Here is a 22501-nt window from a genome sequence, read left to right as displayed (position 1 = left end):
TAAACCAGGGTGTCGGCTAACTCCATACCGAATTTCATAAAAATCGCTTCAGGCGTTTTGACGTGAAGAGGTAACAAACATACACACAAACTTTCATCTTAAGAATATTAGTTATTTACCCCCGTGCTGGTGTACATCCCGCCCGGCGCCGAGCTCAGAGGGGGGGCCTGGGCTGTGGTGGACCCCTCCGTGCATAGCGCAAGGATGGAGATGTATGCCGATAATGATGCCAGGTGAGGAAGGGCACTTTTAACACACTTAAATACGCCAATATTGCGAAATTAATTTAGGTTTATGAAAAATCTTTGCTTCGCCTTAAAAAGTTTTCCCGTGGGAATACCGGGATAAAAAATAGCCTACGTGTTAATCCAGGGTGTAAGCTATCTCCATTCCAAATTTCAGAAAAATCGCTTCAGCCGTGTTGACGTGAAGAGGTAACAAACATACGCACACAAACTTTCGCCTTTATAATATTAGTAGGATAGTTATTTACCCCCGTGCTAGTCTACATACCGCCCGGCGCCGAGCTCAGAGGGGGGGCCTGGGCCGTGGTAGACCCCTCCGTGCACAGTGCAAGGATGGAGATGTATGCCGATAATGATGCCAGGTGAGGAAGCCATACTAAAACACTTTAAACACACAAAAATTACTTCCAGAATTGTGAAATTAATTTAGGTTTAGGAAAAAAACTAGCGGTTCCTGAGAGCAGCGCCTTAAAAAGTTTTCCCATGGGAATACCGGGATAAAAAGTACCATATGTGTTAATATAGGGTGTCAGCTAACTCCACACAAAATTTCATGAAAATCGCTTCAGGCGTTTTGACGTGAAGAGGTAACAAACGTACACATGCAAACTTTCGCATTTATAATATTAGTAGGATAGTTATTTACCCCTGTGCTGGTCTACATCTCGCCTGGTGAAGGGCTCCGGGGCGGGGCCTGGGCCGTGGTGGACCCCTCCGTGCATAGTGCAAGGATGGAGATGTATGCCGATAATGATGCCAGGTGAGACAGGGGGGCTTTGAGTCTGGGGTGCCATGGCCGTCATGGTTACATTGTGTTCTGTGTTTATGACAGCTCAGGGAATCGGCAGTATGGTTGCCAGTCGACCTATTCACAAGTCTGCGTTGATTTCTCTCGAATTATCTTCCGACTAGAGTGGACAATATTACTGATTCGCACATGGGCTGGCTCCAAACCCGCCACGACATGACAACACTCTAGAAAATATAACAAAATATTTTTTTGTTTCTAAAAAATATTTCATTTTTTATCTGAACAGAGGCGGAGTCCTGGAGCCGGAAGCCATCGTGGTGGTGAAGTACAAGGAGAAGGACCTGCTGAAGACGATGCACCGAATGGACCAGGAGCTGATGCGGCTCAGCGCCAGGATCACCGGTGAGTACAGTGTACTCACGTGAGTACAAGCAGGAGGACCTGCTGGAGACGATGCACTCAGCGTAATTATAATGTGAAGTGTGATAAGTAAAGTAGTGGCTCTGAATACTATCCTTGATAGGAGTATTTACATCTGTGTGAGTGTGAGTACAAGGTTACTTGACGTTAGTATGTCTGTAGAGAGTATGAGTACAGTTGTACTCGGTGAAAGTACAGCGTATATTCTTAGAGTTTTAACTTTAAAACTACTTATGTTGTTAAAATTATTCATATCGGTGTTTTCTTGCAGAACTCAAGGAGCAAATGAAGGTTATCTCCAAGAACTTGGACCGAAGAGGGTCCATTGACGACGTACTCATCAAGACCGACGTCGGCAAACAAGGTGAATAACTTTACAAATTATTATAAGTAAATAATAATGAATATCTTCTTCATAGCGTCGGTGACAAATACTAGAACGCATCTCGGCTTTGTCATCGTGGTGAAAGGACCACGTAACCCGTTTTCTAAAACTACTTGATATAATTATAGTGACATGTAGCTCTCTGTAACTCACAACTCGGTCATAAACTAGAGGTACTTTACCTTCAGTCATCGGGGATCAGAGAGGGAGGGTGAAAGGACCAGTCAGAATAGCGTCAGTAAAGAACAGTTAGGAGAACACAAGATAGGTCACTCGGGAAGGCTTTCGAGTGAGGACCACGAACATACACAGCGTGGGACGCCATAGGGCCCGCTGGACTGATGACCTTTGAAGAAGTGGTGGGATGGGGAAGGCCGAGGACTGAGTGTTGCGGCGCTCCTTGGGAGAGGCCCATCATCAGAAGTCAACCATTACTGGATGATGATGATGATGATGATGATGACTTGGACTTACAAACTGGTAGCAATACGGGTGGTTACTGTCTTATATCTTTAGTTCACTGTACGGTCAGCTGCATAAGTAGCTATACACTTTTGTTCATTGTCAACCTAGCTGCATAACAAAGTGTACAGCTACTTATGCAGCTGACTGTACATTGCGCCCAATACTTCTAGATAACTCGTCGGCTGAGCCGGTTACTACGGGAGTGAGTAAGTGCGAGATTTTTACGTCGCACGTTTGAGTCTTGAAGTTGCAGTGAACTGACAGAAAATTTGCCTGTGAATGTTTTTTCGTGTTCCCCCAGAATGTTTAAATTAGGTTTAAAGCTAATTTTACAGATGGATATAATTATTATAATGCAGATATTTGACAGCATTAAACCGTTTGTTTTTTATTTATATATTTGTTGAATCGCATGTCTTCCACTACCATTTTATCCTTGCATAAAAGATATATACTTTCTTTTTGCACAATCAAATTCATGTAGTAATATTGCATCATGAACAAATACCTTTTTTTTATTCGTCTGAACTGAATGCCTGCCTGATATCATGATAATAATTAGACATTATAATATGTCTTTACCTATAATACAGAGAAAACTGTACAAACAAACGCACAACCCCTTATTGGTTTTGCCTTGTGGAAACTTTGACTTTTTATTCTGGATGGAAAATGAGTACTTTCACTTAGGGCGTTTTTAATATGGTGCAGATTTCATCAAACATGCGGGATCGCACCCCATTTTCCCGTATCCCGCGTGTGTATTCCACGTAAATATTACAATAAATACTTGTATGAAAATAACACTTGCTGCGAGTGTCACGTGTGCGGGGCAGTACCGCGTGCCTGATGAAATCCGCGCGATATTAAAAACAGCCAACAAAACGGCAATTTCATAGGCAAATACCTACACAATATTAATAGTTGTAATCTTATTACAGCGGAGGCGAAAATACGTGAGCTGGAAGCGGAACTCCTGGCTGCAGAGACTGCCAGGAAGACCAGGGAGAAGGAGCTCAGCCCCATCTACAGAGAGGTAATGTGGTTTATTGCAAAATTAGCGAAAAAAAAAACATTTCTCCATAGTAAAAAGTTCCGTGACCAACAAAAGTTTCTATGGTTAACTGTTTTTTTTTCGCGAATGTTGACATTCTGATTTTATTTCGGAGCATTATACAACCGTGCACTAGAAAACTTTACTTGACCAATTTCACTTACTCGTAATACAATGAGTACATAAATACACCAAAACTCCATAAGAACTAGGAAAAAATAGGTCATTTTCAGTCTCTTGATATCATGCAACTTGACCAATGAAAGATGAAAACACGCTCTAAATCCTATCTTAACAAAGGACCTACTGTCATTTGTTTCAATAGGCATTCTATTTTTTTATCACGGAATTCCCATGGATTGTTTTTAATAAACGTGTTCATTATAGGTGGCGGTCCACTTCGCTGAGCTACACGACACGGCCGAAAGAATGTTGGAAAAGGGCTGCATATTCGTAAGTATCTTCCTTAAATAGTTCCTATAACTTATATTTTATTATTTATTGTATTCAATTATTGTCTATCCACATACAAATTCGCGTTTAGTTTTCACCTTCGGAACGATTCAAAAATCCAGCTAGAGGCTCTCTGAACTCTTTAGTTTCAAGGATTATGCACATAATTGGTGTGCACAGTTTTCGTCACTGAACAGTCGATCTAAGGCCTAATCATATTACCCACCCTTGATATACAGCTCTCAAATAACCCCTTCATTCCCCAACAGGACATAATCCCATGGCGAGAGTCCCGCCGCCTCCTCCACTGGAGGCTCAAACGCCTTCTCCTCCAGAACGAGCAAGAGAGACTGGTGCAACGCACGCACGAGCCCGCCGGCATGGACCAGGGCGCCGCCGCCGCCACGCTGCGCCGCTGGTTCACCGAGGACATGGGCGAGACACAGGTATGGAAGAAATACATCGTCGAGGTAAAACGTGAGATTTTTGGTTAGGGTTTTCAGAAGTGGGATGGTAACTTTTGATTGGATGGAGCGATTTGATGGAAAATATATAGAAACACGCTCCATTAAATTGTCTATCCAGCAAAATAACCCGCATCAAAATCGGTCAATCCGTTTCGGAGCTACGTCGCTTAAAAAGGAGGTTTAGTGTCTCAAGCGCTTGCGTCTACATAACTTTTGAATGGATTGACTGATTTTGATGAAAAATACATAGAATGACGCGCTATTAAATCGTCTATCCAGCAAAAGAATCCATATCAAAATCGGTCCATCCGTTTCGGAGCTACGTCGCTACAAAGGTAAGTTAGTTTCTGAAGCGCCTGATAGTATACAACGAACATACTCCCTGACAAGATAATAAGATGACTCGAGCAGTGAAAGTAAACAGATTAACCCCCGACAAATACAAAATCGAATCGTTTACAAGTTTACTATCACTAAGGATAAAGTTAATAATATTATGTCTGCTTTATGTTATTTATTTAAACGTAGCATCATATTGGCATAAAATAATCTAAACCCCTTCTCCCCTCCAACAGTCGCACCAATGGGAGCACGACAACGAGGCGGTCTGCGATTGGCTGACGCGCGCCGCCGCCGACGAGGCGTCCGTGCTGAACCGCAACCTGCGCGCCATCCGGGCTGACCACGTGCTGAATACTGTCAACGAATTGGTCATGGTAAGTGGGGAAAAATAGTAGGTTGATAAAAACTATTGGCAGCGCCAACTAGTGGAAACTCGTGGTTAACTGTTGAATGATCTTGTATTGGTCAATCTGTTGAATCGGCCACCTAGCGGCAATTTTATTATACTAATATAGTTTTTCCATTGAGTATCTTTTGTAATAATTACCTATGTTCTATTGATTCATGTATGTCAAATAATCTAATTTATTTATGTTTCCCCAGGAACTGACGCCGTCCCAGAGAAGCGAATTTATAAGGAAACTATCAGCTCTCGACATGTAACACACAGACAACTAGTTACATAGATACTACATAATGCGAGAAAATATACCAACTCTATGTACATCAGAGTTGTATTTATTTTTCATAGAACCAAAAAAAATATGGGAATTATTTTCTGAATAATCGTAGATCGAATCACTATTTATTGGATAAAATTGTTATGCAATAAGTGAGTATATAAATAAACTGTGCCTCGAGTGCGAGTTTTTTTACCTATCGGGAAGTGAAATCGAAAATGTATGGCGCGGAGCTAGTACAGCTACTTACCGCTAGGCGACGTGTCTCCCGCGCCATACAAATTTGCGTTTCGATTTCACTTCTCGATAGGTGAAAAAACTCGCACTCGAGGCCCTGTAATCGAGAATATGAAACAGAAAAATGAGCCGATAGTTTAAACTTTTAAACTGTATTTCAGTTAAAATATATTGTTTTTCGAATCGGTTTGTAAAAGGTTCTAAGATATCTGAATATCTTTAGATTGTCCTACATTTACTAAAAAGGTACCACATACTATTGTATAGATTTCTGTAAACGTACAAAACCTGTTGTAAATTAAAACATTCCTCAATATATAGCTTCTGGGCATGGATATGTACCTATATTTATTTAGTATATAGCGAATACCTTAGTTAATAGCTTGCACCGGTCATTAGAAATACTGTTATATACTTATTATGTAGTAAATATGTGGGTTTAATCTCATGGCCGGTGCGGGTCGAATAATTATTTATTTATAATTTTTGGGGTCCACTGTAGTTAGGCTATATTATATTTTTAATTAAAAACATAATTATGTCACAAAATGTAGCCATTTTAACATTAAAAGTCAGATCTTTCGATTTTCTTATTTATATCAACGAATATGAATTTATGGGAGAGCCTTTTGTACAATGATGTCATTTTATTATCATTATCAGTCCCGAAATCAATATAAATATACCGTAGTTTGAAGTGACTACGATGTTGGTATGACAAAATTGTAATAATAAGGACACTTGATGAGTTTATGTTGATGAAAATAGTTTCATTTTATTCAGTTATTTAAAAAGCAATGAGTGATAATGCAGGGTCTCGTATATCTGAAACAGTGTGGTTTGGGGATATGTTTGTAAAAAAGGGCATTTTTTATTAGTCTCAAAGACAAAAAAAACATATTAATTATTATTTTATTTTTATATTCGAAATGCACATACCATGGCTCGCTTGAATACTCCTTATGTTTATTTAGTAATGAATTTGCCAAAACTATTTGTATACTGCCTTTACGAATATTAAGTATGTTTTCATAATGAGTTCCATTTTATTGTCATGACAGAGTTTGCAATGTCGGGTTTAGTTAATGTATTTAATTATTGCTCAAATGTTGATTTGTTTTTATAATTCTTAGGCCATGCGTGTATTTTTTATTTAAAACATGTCATCCGACAAATCTGAAAGAGGTTTTTCGGATGGAACACATCAATGTCTAGATTTTATAAAAGAATTACATCCTATGTCAAGAATGCCGTTTTAAACCTAGCTCGAGTGGCTAACATACTTTAGAAAGTATAGCACAAATGGTGCACTTCAAAATCGACATTTCTGACAATGAACTCAACCAAAGTTTTATCGTTTTTATCTACTCTGTATGTATGTACAATAGAACAGTAAAGTTGTAGCGAATGTTAGTAAAAATGGTTAAAATGTGGTTTATAAAGTATGCTTGTAATAATGGTGTCTGTTGATTTTTTAATTATTTATTTTGTTTAAAAATTATGGAAATAAACTGGCTGTTAAAATATCGAGCTGTTTCATGTTTCCTATAAATATTTGACCGCAGATTGGAAAAAGGTTTTTTTATAAGTCTGACGTGTGCATGTGTATCAGTTACCACGTAGGAGCGAAAATATGCGAATTATGTGAAACTACAAATAATAATTTCGATTGAATTGAGCCACGTTTCATCAAAATAAAATACATTTGTATTAAAATAACCAGTTTATGCAACATTGTTAGGGTGATGGGTAAACAATGAAAATATTTGGTTAAATTTTCAAAATATAATTACTTTTTATTATAAATTTAACTTATAAAATATACAGGCAACAACTTTAAGGCATCCTGGTATAAAAATTGACGGTTCACAATGGAATCTTATATAAAATTATATTAAAAAGTACTAAGTAATAACCGTAAGTACAATAAAAATTCGTAATAAGTAGTAAAAATTAAATTTAAAAAATACTAGAATACTGATCGTGGAATACCCAAGTATTGGTAACGTTCATCTATGAAACAACTCATAGACAAATTATACATTCCTAAGTACACAATTTTAAGTTTTCATAAAACAAAAAAAACAATGTTGTAAATTTTTACCTAATAATTTATCTATTAGCACCTATTAACAAATAATAATTCATTGAATAATAATTGATCTATAAATTGATAATTTCATGAATAAACATCACTACACATTTTACATTAGTAATGTAATGTTTGTAAAAATGAATTTACAGCCTCAGTGGAATGCAGTTTACCTACATTTAGTTTCATTTGAGTGTTTATGTGTTCTTCTTTTCTTGCAATTTCTTGTAACTCTGTAAGGTAAAATAATGCAACATTAATAATTATGACAGCTGGTAGTGGTGCCACATGGAAGGGAACCACCGATTAAACCACCGACAAAAATAGGTAATAATAATAAATAATAATAATAAATATTTATTTGATAAACAGTTTAGTTTGTTACACAAAATTCTTAACTAGTTGATTAATACTAAAGTAATATGTAAGAATGTGTTATAAACATAGCATCTGATGCTGAACTAGGTTTATGGCCTGTATTTCAGCATTCAGCGCCTCTATCCTCAGTAATCTTAAATAATATTAGACATCTGTTAACGCAAAGTAGAGAAACGTAACGAACATAAACATGATTTGATTAAGCTTAATTACCTAGTTAAATAATTAATTCCTATAAATATATTAATAAAATAAGTATGTGGTGAGTCCTCTCGATGTGTAAATATGTAAGTGTGTGAGTGTGTGTGAGAGGGTGTGTAATAGTTAAAGATGTGGATTCCTGTATTTACCTAGTTTATTATTAATTATAAAACGATTGTTAAGTCGTGTTTATTGTTGAATAACCAATAAGTCTTCAGTCTCGTCATAAGTTAGACTCTGTATCCAAGGAGTTATAGTTTTTTTAACAGCTATAATATTCATTGGGTAGATATTAAGGTGTTGTAAGTTTTTGCGTGTCTGTGGTAGCATAGCTCCCAAACGGCTGAACCGATTTCCTATTTGTTTTTTTTTGGGTCATAGGTAATGTTACCCCGAGTGTTCATATTTAATCAAAATCGGCTTAGCCGTTCAAAAGTTATGCGTCTTTTAGAGTTGAATTTCGGGAGTTTTTAACTTTGGTTAGGTTAGGTTACTACTATTTTTTCCAGGTTCTCACAAGAGAGAAACGGATATATTTATTACCTTTTCAGCCATCTCATAGAGCAATGCCGCGGTCTCACGGCCGGTCTGCTCCACCAGCGACTTGAAGATGTTCTCCGAATCCGCCTCCGATCTGTTGGGGAAGGAATGTTTAAATAACTATCAAACTATAGTAAGTAAAAAGCTAGGTAAAGGAGACACCGTTTACAAAATAAAATATAGAACGATTTTTATAAAAATGGACCTTATTGCCCCCCCTACGCCTAGCTCCCCACCATTCATCAGTACCTTGAGTATATTGTTTCCGACACCATCCTGTACAACTATGCCCAAAATTACTGAAACACGAATTAATTTCCCTATTTTTGCTTTTTTGTGTAAGCTAAATGCTTTTAAAACATGAGATATCATATTTTCATTCCCTGAAGAAGAATAGGACGTACCATGTAACAAACATAAAATACAAATAATAATTGTTCCCCCAATGCACTATTTTTGGCATTTCCACATGATTCTGTATTTGAGTCATCGTTGTTGTTTTCTTTAGTAACGTACCTGGAGCTGTAGGTCCTGACCCGGTCGCGGCCCAGCACCACGGTCTCGTTGTCGGCGAAGCTCTCCGGCGTAGCGAGCGGGGCCTGCAATGTAATCATTATGAGCTATTGAAAATATTTAAATAAGATGGCTTTCCGTGGAATAGAATAGAATAGAATAGAATAGAATAGAATAGAATTCATTTATTCACCAGAAACAAGGTATACAGTAGTTCTTAAAGTAAAAATTCAAGTCTATCATCATCACGACCCATTACGTCCCCACTGCTGGGGCACGGGTCTCCTTCCAGTGAAGGAAGGGTTTAGGCCTAGTCCACCACGCTGGCCAAGTGCGGGTTGGTGGACCCCAACACAAGCAAGCTTGTGCTGAGAGAGTTGCCGGGTAAGTGGGCTACCCGACTGTCAGATGTTTTCAAGCCGCCCGAAGGCCTCTGACTAGGCTTAACGACTGCTGCCGAAGCAGCAACCGGGACCCACGGCTTAACGTGCCGTCCGAAGCACGGAAGCGTCCAGAAAAGCACCACTTGAAATTGGTCACCCATCCAATGGCTGACCGTGTCAGTTGTTGCTTAACCTCAGCGATCAGTTACGATCACTGAGGCCCGCTCGACTACGGACGCTTTACGCTTTAAGTGTATTCCTTATGATTGAAAAACAGAAGTTGATAGACCTATAAAATGTCCATTTACAAGTATTCCGCCAGCTAATAAAGAAACCATATGAAAATGGCGGACTGGCTATCTTGCCCTATTTGTGCGTCTGCCAATACTCTTTCCATTACTTAAGCAACGTTTATCATTTTCATATTGTTTCAAAAAACAACATAGTATTATCACATACCTCACTCTTGCTCAATAAAGTCGAGTGTCGCTGTCCCTTATTCAGCAACTCGTACGGATGTCCCGACTCCACGATGCGACCCCTGAAACCAAAATAATTTTATTATATCTTTAGTATAGACGGCAATATTAATTTCTAGACTACTAGCGCAAAACACTATAATAATTTTAAGAACATTATATTACAAAGAAAGTGTTTGAAATGTGACGTGAAGGAAGGCGTAAGAGAGGAAGACCAAGAGAGTGGAGTGAATGAGGATATCAGAGAAGATAGGGTAAAATTTCGTGACATGACGCACAAAGCCGACCCTAAATAAAAAGGGCTAATAGTCTAGTACGAGGCGCATTTAAAACGTGACAAAAGTCGTCCGTCGCGCTCGCTCTTGAGGCTGCGCGATGCACGTCTTGCGTACCGTGCTACTAGCCCAGGAAAAGGCTAGGAAGAAAAAGATACTAACTTGTCCATGACGATGACTCTGTCGTAGTCCATGACGGTGTTGAGTCGGTGCGCGATGGCGAGCACGGTGGCGGAGGCGAAGCGCGTGCGGATCGTGTGCTGGATGTGCGCGTCCGTTCTGCGGAAATGGATTTGGAAATTTAGTGTGGCACATAGCACGTTCGGAGAGTAATATTATAATGGTATGTTAAATAAATAAGGGCAAGATATTAAAAAACAAAAAATAAATTAGGAAGATTTAAAGTTACAGGTCGTAATATACGTAAGGATAACTTGGAGGGAGAGTCCAAAGCGCTTCACTTATTCACTGACATAAATGTGAAATACATGTCATTTTGAAAAATGATCACAATGATAAATGCGCTTATTGGTCAACATTTCAATAATGACAATAACGAGCACGGTGGCGGCCGCGAACCGCGTGCGGATCGTGTGCTAGATGTGCGCGTCCGTTCTGAGGGTATGGATTTGGAATTGTTAAACATTTTACTCATGATTTTGATTTTCATGATTGCACATTACACGTTTTGAACATTGTCATATTTCAGGGTAAGATAGAAAAATATAAAGATGTACGTACATAGGTAGGTACGTAAGGTAAGTTGCAGAAAAGAAGTTGTGATATGGACAACTTGGGGGATGGGGGACCATGGTGCTTAGCTATAAGCATTCATTCACCAGTTTCAGTATGAAATGAGTAGATTTGAATTATGATTAAAATGTCAAATCCCTATAATTACACAATAACGAAGTCATTTATGAGACACTACTTATGTATGAGCGCATTCAATAGTGACTTTGTGAAATGTGTCATTATGAAAAATAACGATTAATAACGCCATTTATAGAAAATGCGCTTTTCGTTTACTATCCGTTTCTATTCTAGACACCATGTGCTTATTATCGCAATGATTGCCGTTTCAATTATAGACACCACCTAAAACACCCCTAAGAAACCCAAAATCCACCCCTCACTTATCGCACTCACTCATGATCCACATTAGCTGTAGCCTCGTCCAGCACCAGAGCGCTGGCCCCGCGCAGCGCCGCGCGCGCCAGGCACACCAGCTGATGTTACAGTAGCTATTTAGGTGTAGCTAGCTGTCTATATATGTTGCAGCCGGATCGTATAATCCGCCGTATTACATTACGGCTGGCCGTATTATAAACACAGGGCCGCTTTGTAATGGGCCAGATCAACGTTTAGCCGCATTGTCATTTCAATACGTTCTTCAATACGGCGGCCCACGTTTAGCCGCATCGTACTACTACTGAATTGTAGGGTAACCATGTCCATACTAAGCATGACATTACAGGTGAAGGATTTTTGTAATCGTAATAGAGTAAATCTATCATATGGACTTCCATTAAAGTATCAAAATACTGTTAATGGGCACTACTCGGATTGTAGGATCTTTGGAATTATTATTCTTCATCATCAACATCACTTCTGGACGTAGGCCTCTCCCAAAGCACACCAATGGATGCGATCTACAGCATTCCACATCCAATCATAACCAGCCACGTTTCGCAATTCGTCACCCCATCTAGCCTGAGGGCGTCCCACACTACGTTTGCCTCGTCGCAGTCTCCTCAAGATCAAATAACCTTTGCCGGCCACATTTATATTTTTTGACCCAGTAGTATTATCTGGAAATCCGCCGACCAGCAGAATCCATGGTCACTTTAGTTGATGTGCGTTATATCATTTGTACGTTTTTCACTGTACCCGCATTGGTCGGAATAGAAATTATTTAATTTCACGTGAAAATTGTTCTTGAAGTACTGTTTACTAGCATATTTAACACGATTTCTTCGTTTTAATCATCATCAAATATCTGTATCCAACGCCATTATTGTTGTTATGTTAAGCAGCGCCACGAGTGTTAAAAATCTAAACTAAAATCTTTCAAAGCGGCGGCTAATCTCTCGCCGTATTACACAACGGCCAGCCGTATTGAATGACGTATGATGTCGAATACAATCCGGCGCATTTTCATTCAGCCGTATTCAATACGGCTAAACGTTGATCCGCCGCATTACAAAGCGGCCCTGTCTTGTAATGCGGCTAGCCGTCATGTAATACGTCGGGTTATACGATCCGGCTGCGACATATACACTACTTATGAACGTATGGTATCAATGTGAAAAGTGTCAATGTGAAGAACGCGTTTTTAGTTTAATATCGCAATAACTACACTATAACGCCGCCATTTTTAGACACCACCTCTATAGACACCTAGAAAAATGCGCTTTTTCGCTTATTATCGTAATGGTTATCCTTTCTATCATATATACCATTATAGAAAACACCGAACGACGCCGCTTATAGACACCACCTATATAGACACCTAGGAAATGCGCTTTTCACTCATTATTACCCTATACATTTATAGACACCACCTAAAAACAGCAGTAAAAAGCGCGATCTACTAAAAAACACCTCCTAAATTCATCTCATCACACTTCACACTCACTCATGGTCCACATTAGCGGTGGCCTCGTCCAGCACGAAAGCGCCGGCGCCGCGCAGCGCCGCGCGCGCCAGGCACACCAGCTGATTATAAGAAAAATTGTCCCGCTACTATTAGAACATCAATCTATAGATAGCTGTCTTTAGACACCATTTAGAAAAAGCGCTTTTCTTTCAATAACCCAATGATTACCCTTTCAATTATAGACACCACCTATATGTACACCTGGAAAATGCTCTTTTTCGCTTATTATCGCACTCAAAAACCAATTGCTTATAGAGCGCACCTAAAACACCTCCAAAACTCATCTCAACACACTTCACACTCACTCATGGACGCGCCCGCGCGCGCCACGCACACCAGCTGCCTCCCCCCCTGTCCCCCCAGCTGTCTATAGACACCTATAGCTAATGGTGTCTCAAGACAGCTGTTTTATGACACTACCTATGAACGCATGCACTAGTATGTATGTGAAACGTGTCAATATGAAAAATGCGCTTTTCGTCAATTTTCGCAATAATTACACCATAACGACGCCATTTATAGACACCGCCTATATAGACACCTGGAAAATGCACTATTCACTCATTAAACCCAATGATAACCCTTCCAATTATAGACACCACTATAGAAAACCTTCCAGAATCCATCTCATCGACGCCATTATAGACACCACCTATATGTACACCTGGAAAATGCTCTTTTTCGCTTATTATCGCACTCAAAAACCAATTGCTTATAGAGCGCACCTAAAACACCTCCAAAACTCATCTCAACACACTTCACACTCACTCATGGACGCGCCCGCGCGCGCCACGCACACCAGCTGCCTCCCCCCCTGTCCCCCCAGCTGTCTATAGACACCTATAGCTAATGGTGTCTCAAGACAGCTGTTTTATGACACTACCTATGAACGCATGCACTAGTATGTATGTGAAACGTGTCAATATGAAAAATGCGCTTTTCGTCAATTTTCGCAATAATTACACCATAACGACGCCATTTATAGACACCACCTATATAGACACCTGGAAAATGCTCTTTTTCGCTTATTATCGCACTCAAAAACCAATTGCTTATAGAGCGCACCTAAAACACCTCCAAAACTCATCTCAACACACTTCACACTCACTCATGGACGCGCCCGCGCGCGCCACGCACACCAGCTGCCTCCCCCCCTGTCCCCCCAGCTGTCTATAGACACCTATAGCTAATGGTGTCTCAAGACAGCTGTTTTATGACACTACCTATGAACGCATGCACTAGTATGTATGTGAAACGTGTCAATATGAAAAATGCGCTTTTCGTCAATTTTCGCAATAATTACACCATAACGACGCCATTTATAGACACCGCCTATATAGACACCTGGAAAATGCACTATTCACTCATTAAACCCAATGATAACCCTTCCAATTATAGACACCACTATAGAAAACCTTCCAGAATCCATCTCATCGACGCCATTTTAGACACCACCTATATAGACACCTGGAAAATGCTCTTTTTCGCTTATTATCGCACTCAAAAACCAATTGCTTATAGAGCGCACCTAAAACACCTCCAAAACTCATCTCAACACACTTCACACTCACTCATGGTCCACATTCGCGTCGCCCACTATATGCTATGTATAGCTGTCTATATACACCTCTATTTCACTAGTATCTAAATGTGAAATGTGTCATTTTGAAGAAAGCCCACTAAAATATGCGTTTTTCGCTTATTATCGCAATAATTACACTATAACGCCGGCATTTTTAGACACCGCCTATATAGACACCTGGAAAATGCACTATTCACTCATTAAACCCAATGATAACCCTTCCAATTATAGACACCACTATAGAAAACCTTCCAGAATCCATCTCATCGACGCCATTTTAGACACCACCTATATAGACACCTGGAAAATGCTCTTTTTCGCTTATTATCGCACTCAAAAACCAATTGCTTATAGAGCGCACCTAAAACACCTCCAAAACTCATCTCAACACACTTCACACTCACTCATGGTCCACATTAGCGGTGGCCTCGTCCAGCACGAGAGCGCTGGCCCCGCGCAGCGCCGCGCGCGCCAGGCACACCAGCTGGCGCTGCCCCGCGGACACGCCGCCGCCCGCGTCGCCCACGTTCGTGGCCAGGCCGCCGGGCAGCTTGGACACCATGTCGCTTAGCTCCACCTGGTGGCAGGAAAAGGTATATATTTAAAATCACTTGGTAGAGAAAACATACGAGATTGATCAGAATTAGGCTGCGCCTCTAGCAGGCAAACTGTTGTTAAAAGCGTATGCGGTTCTATGCCGAATGCTGTAAGCACAGTTTGCTAGTTTTACGCTCTGGCTACGCAATTTGACGTGTTATGAGCTGTTACATCCCCACATTGTATATAGATTTGCTGACATCGCATATCAATATCACCGGGCCTGGAGGCCATGATTAGAAGCACCAGTCAGTCATTTTCCAAATTGATTGACTATTTTGTGTGATTGTGATTACTGTTTCAATTATATTTCTATTTCTACATGAATAAAAACTTTTTTTTTAAACCAATGGGATCCCGTTTAATAGCGCGCATAGTAATAAGTAGTTTGCCAATTGGAAATGCAGCTTACATCGGCAAGTTATTGCTACAATATATTGAGAAATATATTTTTGATACGAGTTACGGACACATGCCAGATTCTTAGCAGATATTGGCTCCGCTTATCCATGCGTAATGTGCTCCTTCCACGAAGACTATGACGTATCCGAATCTGTCATACAAACTTACCTGTTTAAGTTTCTCCCAGATATGCGCATCGCTGTAAACTCCATGCGGGTCTAGATTATCCCTCAGTGAAGCGGGAAACAGCGCGGTCCACGCGACAATCTTCCCTTAGCGTGTCATTTACACTAGAGCTATAGATAAGGGGATCTGAACAATATCTAAAGTCGCAACAGAATAAAAGGAGGACAAAAGAACTTAAGCTTGATGAACAACTGACCTGCTTAAGCTTCTCCCAAATCTGCGCGTCACTATAAACCCCATGAGGATCCAAGTTATCCCTCAGAGACGCCGCAAACAGCGCGGGGCGCTGCGGCAGCGCGGCCACGCCGCTGCGCCAGCGCGACAGCCCGACCTGCTCCGCTGTCAGCCCGTCTATTGTGATCTTGCCGGATATCTTGCTTAGTCTGTGGAGAGAAATTTATCTTTGTAAAAAGCAAGCATAGAGAAAATCAAGCGTTGACTTTTGCATCTATAACCAATAAATATAAAAGGGGCAATGCCCGTCTTTAACCGTGCTTTAGCTTTTCTGCGAGTTTTCCTTGGCTTTAGAGAATTTTCCTGAGGGAGTTTCTGGAATAAAATTGACTATGACCAGGGCTTATGTGTTTTCCCGTAGGTTATAAAAAAAATAGAAATAAGGTGTCAGGTTGGTGGTGTAATTATGCTAAATTAGAACTAAATCAGATCAGTAGTTATTGCTTGAAGGAGTGACAAACTCGTCCATACTAACAAAAGATGATGATGATGTCCTCTCTTCGTCGTATCCGACAACAGCGACTCTTGCTACACTCTGTTATGTGCAAAAGAAGTATGGTCTGTATTATTACCTAAATAGCGCCGCTATAAGAGAACTCTTGCCGGCTCCGGTTCTACCAACTACTGCCACCTGAAACAAATAAATATATATATTTTTATAGAGCGGGTTAGTGTCAACCGTAAATATGTCCAAAATAAATATTTTATGGTAAGAAGTTTTACGCAACACTTTTCCTTGTTTATCAAAATTTATTACACTGACTCTTTGACACTGAACGTCTAAACAAGGCCGGCGATTGAATAAAACTTAATGTCAGTGATAATTTTAGAACTGTATGTACGAGTATGTGTAGCCGTAAAAGAGTGACTTGGGATTCAATCTGAACAACATTACAATGAAGAAAATATTTTGGTCTCACTTTACCAACACCCTGTATAACAAAACTATCCTCACCTTCTCAGCAGGTTGTATCTTAAAACTGACTCCTTTGATGGCGTAGTTAGGCTGGTCCGGCACGCTCTTGGCTAGCTCGTCCTTGGGACTCTCGTCCTTATTGCCAGCCTGTTTAGGTGGAGATTCGTACTCTAGGTACACGTCTTCGAATACTATCTCGCCTGTTGGGAGAAAAATTGTTTAAATATAAAAATATGAAACCTTCTAAGATTCTTTTAAGTATGATCTTTCACTTTCATTTATACAGCACAATCTACCGGTTTATCTTTTTTATAAGAGATAAACGGTCACAGAAAATTTTAAATAGCCGATTTTTCAAAATTTTAAGAACACTAGTTGTTCAAAATATTTTGCCCTTGACTCGAGCTAACCTCTTTCGCCTTACTATAATCTCCCATTTCACAACACTCTTTATAAAAACCATGTAGGTGATAACGTAATAAGATATGTTTATCTTGACTCCTACATTCTGCCTGCTTTTTTTTCTTCATAATCTTCAGTAGCCTATAGCAGTCCACTACTGATCGTAGGCCTCTCCCAAAGCACGCCACTGGATCAGATCTATAACTTTCCAAGACCAGGAGTTTTGGCCACTATATTATTCTAGCATCCTAACTAATATTATAAATGCGAAAGTAACTGTGTCTGTCTGTCTGTCTGTTACTCTTTTACGCCAAAACTACTGGACGGATTTGCATGAAATTTGGTATACACATAGTCTAGACCCTGAGAAAGAACATAGGCTACTTTTTATCCCGGGATTCCCACGGGAAAACTTTTTAAGGCGAAGCGAAGCTCGTGGGCACAGCTAGTTACTTATAAACTAGCATTTTGCAAGAGAATTTGTAATTGGTAGAATCATTTACCTTTACTCGGCCACTTGTCGAGGTCCACATCGGGATGGCTGGTCTTCAGCTGCGGGTCGGGCTCCATGGGCCCCTCTGCTGGTAGATTCGTGTACTCTAATATTCTCTCCACCTGCGTGTGAAATGTGATTGTTAAGATTTTATATACATAAATAATTATGCCCACGACTGTAATCCCCGAAGAGGTAGTCAGAGGAGACTCGCAAGCAAGTTACCCGCTTTTCGCTGTATATTTGTACGATATAGTCACGATATAGTTCGCGAGCCTAATCGTCGTTTTTGAACATAGAACAACGCGGAGTTTTGAATGACTACAGTGCACTTACTTATTATTTTATTTGGGACTTATTATAATTTTCTTGCTGGCGTTACATTCTCGAATGTGAACGCGTTTTTAATGAAGGTTTCTTCAGATTACGTCACGTTTATAAATAAATACGGAGATGGGTTTTAAAACGCACATTTAACGAGTTTATCGACGTCGATGGAACGAATGGACCCGTGCCGCAAAGACAGGACGTCGATAAATGTCACTATTTCACCATTCGCGATAAAAACGGCGCTAAAGATTATAGACGTCGATAACGAACCCGTGAAGCGGGGATTAGTTAAAAACAAACTTACCTCAATAACGGAGCGCTTTAAATCCCATACGTAACAGTATTCAGCTGTAAATTTGCGAAAAATCAGTCTTGCACATTTCACACTCGTCTGCACTCACGGAGGTCATCTGGTTCTCTCGCTCGGGCGTCTGGCGCATGAATGGAAACAGCCTTACCTCAATAAAGGAGCGCTTTAAATTCCATACGTAACAGTATTCAGCCGCCGAAACCCTCGCGTCTGTCTCAAAATTCACTCATGCACATTACACACTCGTCTCTACTCACGGAGGTCATCTGGTTCTCGACCTCGGCCGTCTGTCTCATGCCGTACTGGCACATGCCCACCAGCCCCAGCACCTGCGTGATGGCCAGGCCCACGTTGCCCCCTTGCGCTCCTGGTGGAAAGAAATTATAATATTACTAGCTGTTCCCGCGAGCTTCGCTTCGCCTTAAAAAGTTTTCTTGTGGGAATTCCGGGATAAAAAGTAGCCTATGTTCTTTCTCAGGGTCTAGACCATATGTATACCAAATTTCATTCAAATCCGTTCAGTAGTTTTGGCGTGAAAGAGTAACAAACAGACACAGTTACTTTCGCATTTATAATATTAGTTAGGATTTTCATTCATCACACTTTCTATTTATTAATAACATAAAAAGAAGTGGTGTAATATTGGATCAGAGGTAGGCTGTTTTTAACAGCATGAGGTTTTGATCACGCACGCGGGATCGCCCTGCACGCAAGTATTATTTCAGACAAGTATTAATTGTAACTATGCATATATTATGTATTAAACAGCAGGAAGCTATATCCAATCTAAAATGACCTACGAAGATTATCATCACTTGCAGGAATCTTGCCCCACTTCTGATGTTAGAAACATTGAGAAATGTACATTTGTACATACAATTACATAGAGATACCTTATCTCCAGTAAGAACCCGAGCGAAGTAAATTTTATCAGTGATCTTTCCGTTAACAAGTGCTGTTATTTAGACGATTTTTTGTTGTCCTTGTAATGAAACTCGTTCAGGTAACTGGAGATAAATGAATATGTGTGTGTATGAAAGGTGGAAAATTATCAGTAACCCACCTCCAGCTAGAAACAGCAGGAAGCTGTAGCCCACAACAGCGAGGTACGCGCAGCACGCCATGTCCATCCAGAAGCCGAAGGCTCTGTTCGTGACGAGCACCAGGCTCCAGGATGAGGAGTGGAGGTCCTGGGGAAACGAATAGTTTGATTTACTATCTATTTAAACTATATTCAATGAAAAGTTTTCCGTGACATATGGAACTTCAATGACATGAGCAATTTTTTATTGCTCGTCAGTTTATTTTAATAATTATCGATCGAAAAGTAAGTTTGTAGGCCCCACAGTGCAAAATCAAAACGCATTATGTGCCCCTAATGTGAACGCCACAAAATGGCTGAGTATGTTGACTGCAATGCCATCTTCACGCACTACATTGTGAACATTGACTTATATATTATATTACTAGCGTAAGAACGGGCCCAACCGCTGAAAAAAATGGCACCTTCACGTTGGCCCTAAAATCTCATATAGCTGTCATAATTTCTTTGAATAAGGGCCAGCGCGATGGTGACATTTTCTTTAGACAAAATGTTTTGACGACGCATCTATCCTTTTGAAATCATTGATTATGAAGTATTTAGTTAAAGCGGGCGTAACAAGGTGGCATATTTCAATGTCGATAAAGTAGTTTCCTAACGTTTAACAATTTTTTGGCGTGATTTGGTTTACACCGTACCGGTGATACCGTAAACAAAGCGTGCTATATATATAGCTAGCTATATAGCATAGCTATACCATTCGGTACCTGTAGTTTGTCAAACTCCTGCGCCAGCGTCCGCTGCTGGTGGCCGGCGGAGCGGATGGTGGTTAACCCGTTGACGGTCGCCGCCGCGTGGTTCAGCGACTGACTTCGCGCTGAAAATTACAAATATTATCTCATCATTCGTGCTCTGAAAGTACGGGAGAATTGCTTGAAAGGGCTGTTTTCAAACCCGAGGAAAATTGCTTTCTTGCTTCTAAACTGCGACGACTGATGATGATTTTCAAGTAAAATCCTCCCAAAACCAAGCACCGGTTGGTATTTGCCTTGTAATGAAGTATTATTTCCCATAATACCTTCACTAGCAATGAAAAGGTTTCAGTTACAATATCACTAAATTACTCCTAAATGGAATAGACTAGCTTAATACATTTAACAGCGCATCAAAGTATTGCTAACCAGAAAAATATTTTGATCAAATTCTTAATCAAATGGTTACTATGAACTTTAATTAAACTTAGAACTTTAACCGTACTCACCAATGGCCTCGATCCTCTTCAACTCCCGGCTCGTATGAAGGAACACGTCCCGCAGTAGATACAGCAGACATGCCACGAAGGCAGTCGGCAGCAGCAGCCACCAGTTCACTATGCACACCACCACTAATATCGCCACCACTTCTAGAAAAAACTGTGGACAACATCATCAAAATAAATTAAATATATTAGACCCCAGTAACATACATTACAACTAAGCTAATTTTTTTTCGGCGTTGGCTATCTATTTGACTGGTATAACATAGTTATAGTATTAGGTCGAAAACAAGTTTAAACAGCAAGGGCTCATGTGTAATAAAAGACGGTGTCCCCCAAGGAAAGCTATTGGGTCCTATTTTATTTCATTTCTACATAACTTGCAAATTAACGTTTATTGCTGGATATAAGTCTCTGATAAGGAGCGCCACAACACTGTCGTCAGCCTTTCTCATCCAGCCACTACCAATAGTCTAGGGCCTAGGTCAGGCATGGTCATTCAATATAAATGTTGTTGCACAGATAACAGACATAAGTAAAACGTATAACACCACAAAAAGACACTTACGCCCATGCAGTCGACGAGTGCGACCGGCAGCAGGGTGTCCACTTGGCCCATGTCTTTTGAAAAACGGTTCAGCACTCGCCCCGTGGGGTTGTGGTTGAAGAACCACATCGGGGCACTGGTTACTCCTCTGCGGGTGAACAGTTTTTTATTAGAAAAAAGGAAACCTACTCACGAGGACACATTTAATGTCATTATAGGGTACAATCTAGAGCTACTAATCTTAAAGAGTTACACAGATCATTGATTTATGCATTTGAATAGCACCGAAACGAATGCACCACTTTAAAAAATATTTATCACTACCCTTTGTGTTTTAGGCTTCTTTTTAGCCCTAAATTCCCACGAGGAACCCTTTAAAGACGAATAGCAATAGCTCTCAGAATAACGCCATTTATAAATCAACACACACAACATTGAATTTTAATATGCATAGAACGCTAGTAAACTATAATTATCCTTTTCACAACGCCATTTTATTGGCAATACTGCTCTATTAAATACATAATAAAGAACACATAATGAAATAATACTTACTTAAACATATTATTATGCAGATTGATCGAAGCCCGAATGCAAGTGTTGTAGAACAACACGAGCTTGTTCCAAGTGAAGAATATACAGATCAGGATGAGACTCCCGTATATGTAGACGCACTGCTCTCGCGTTAACCCCCAGTAGTTGCCTGGGAGAGACTCGAACGCTGGAAGAGGAGTAAGACCGTTGTAAGCAAGCTTCAAGTAGTATAAACTATCACAAACAAAAAATACAGGTTTAGAGCGATTTTGACATGATATTTGACAAATGCATAAGAACGAAATATCTGTTTTACGTGTCCCTAGATTTTGTGGTAAGACCGTAAAAGTTTGAGTTATAATATTAAGAAACTATTGAGATCAAGAAACCTAATAGAGTGATAATACAAGAAACGTATAATTTTTTTACGTTAAACCTAGAAGATTCACCCTATAACAGGCAGTACATGTTATGAATAAGTAAATAAATATTTTAGATTTTTTATGTATTTACCTGGAGGTGGTAATGTAGTATTCGCCACAGAATGCAACACATTCGCCGCACTGTTCGCCTCTTCCAAGTTGACCCTGTGGACAAATTAACAATATTATTATTATATTTTTAATAAACTATAAGAAATTCGACGATGAGT

At 39.9% G+C, this 22501-nt stretch overlaps 2 protein-coding genes across 2 annotated transcripts in view; one reads left to right on the top strand and one right to left on the bottom strand.

Moving 5' to 3' along the window:
* LOC105390367 (acetyl-CoA carboxylase) overlaps window positions 1-7025 on the top strand; it is an 85097-nt gene extending 78072 nt beyond the window's left edge. The window contains exons 52-58 of the mRNA XM_048632033.1: window positions 1283-1398; window positions 1688-1780; window positions 3208-3302; window positions 3708-3773; window positions 4043-4219; window positions 4816-4956; window positions 5186-7025. Of these exons, the coding sequence (XP_048487990.1) occupies window positions 1283-1398; window positions 1688-1780; window positions 3208-3302; window positions 3708-3773; window positions 4043-4219; window positions 4816-4956; window positions 5186-5245 (748 nt within the window). The 3' untranslated portion in view covers window positions 5246-7025. The remainder of the gene's footprint in view (window positions 1-1282; window positions 1399-1687; window positions 1781-3207; window positions 3303-3707; window positions 3774-4042; window positions 4220-4815; window positions 4957-5185) is intronic.
* Window positions 7026-7269: 244 nt separating this feature from the next.
* LOC105387880 (probable multidrug resistance-associated protein lethal(2)03659) overlaps window positions 7270-22501 on the bottom strand; it is a 42223-nt gene continuing 26991 nt past the window's right edge. Inside the window, exons 18-34 of the mRNA XM_048632034.1 lie at window positions 22363-22436; window positions 21871-22036; window positions 21337-21463; window positions 20775-20925; window positions 20281-20390; window positions 19535-19661; window positions 18729-18838; window positions 17842-17953; window positions 16976-17136; window positions 16593-16651; window positions 15983-16169; window positions 15006-15178; window positions 10523-10639; window positions 10066-10147; window positions 9227-9309; window positions 8714-8804; window positions 7270-7824 (exon numbers count right to left, since the gene is read on the bottom strand). Coding sequence (XP_048487991.1) covers window positions 7789-7824; window positions 8714-8804; window positions 9227-9309; window positions 10066-10147; window positions 10523-10639; window positions 15006-15178; window positions 15983-16169; window positions 16593-16651; window positions 16976-17136; window positions 17842-17953; window positions 18729-18838; window positions 19535-19661; window positions 20281-20390; window positions 20775-20925; window positions 21337-21463; window positions 21871-22036; window positions 22363-22436 — 1966 coding nt within the window. The 3' untranslated portion in view covers window positions 7270-7788. The remainder of the gene's footprint in view (window positions 7825-8713; window positions 8805-9226; window positions 9310-10065; window positions 10148-10522; window positions 10640-15005; window positions 15179-15982; window positions 16170-16592; window positions 16652-16975; window positions 17137-17841; window positions 17954-18728; window positions 18839-19534; window positions 19662-20280; window positions 20391-20774; window positions 20926-21336; window positions 21464-21870; window positions 22037-22362; window positions 22437-22501) is intronic.

The sequence above is a fragment of the Plutella xylostella genome, chromosome 30 (genome assembly GCF_932276165.1).
Source record: "Plutella xylostella chromosome 30, ilPluXylo3.1, whole genome shotgun sequence".
Classification (NCBI taxonomy): domain Eukaryota; kingdom Metazoa; phylum Arthropoda; class Insecta; order Lepidoptera; family Plutellidae; genus Plutella; species Plutella xylostella.
This window is presented reverse-complemented; position numbering and strand designations above follow the sequence as displayed.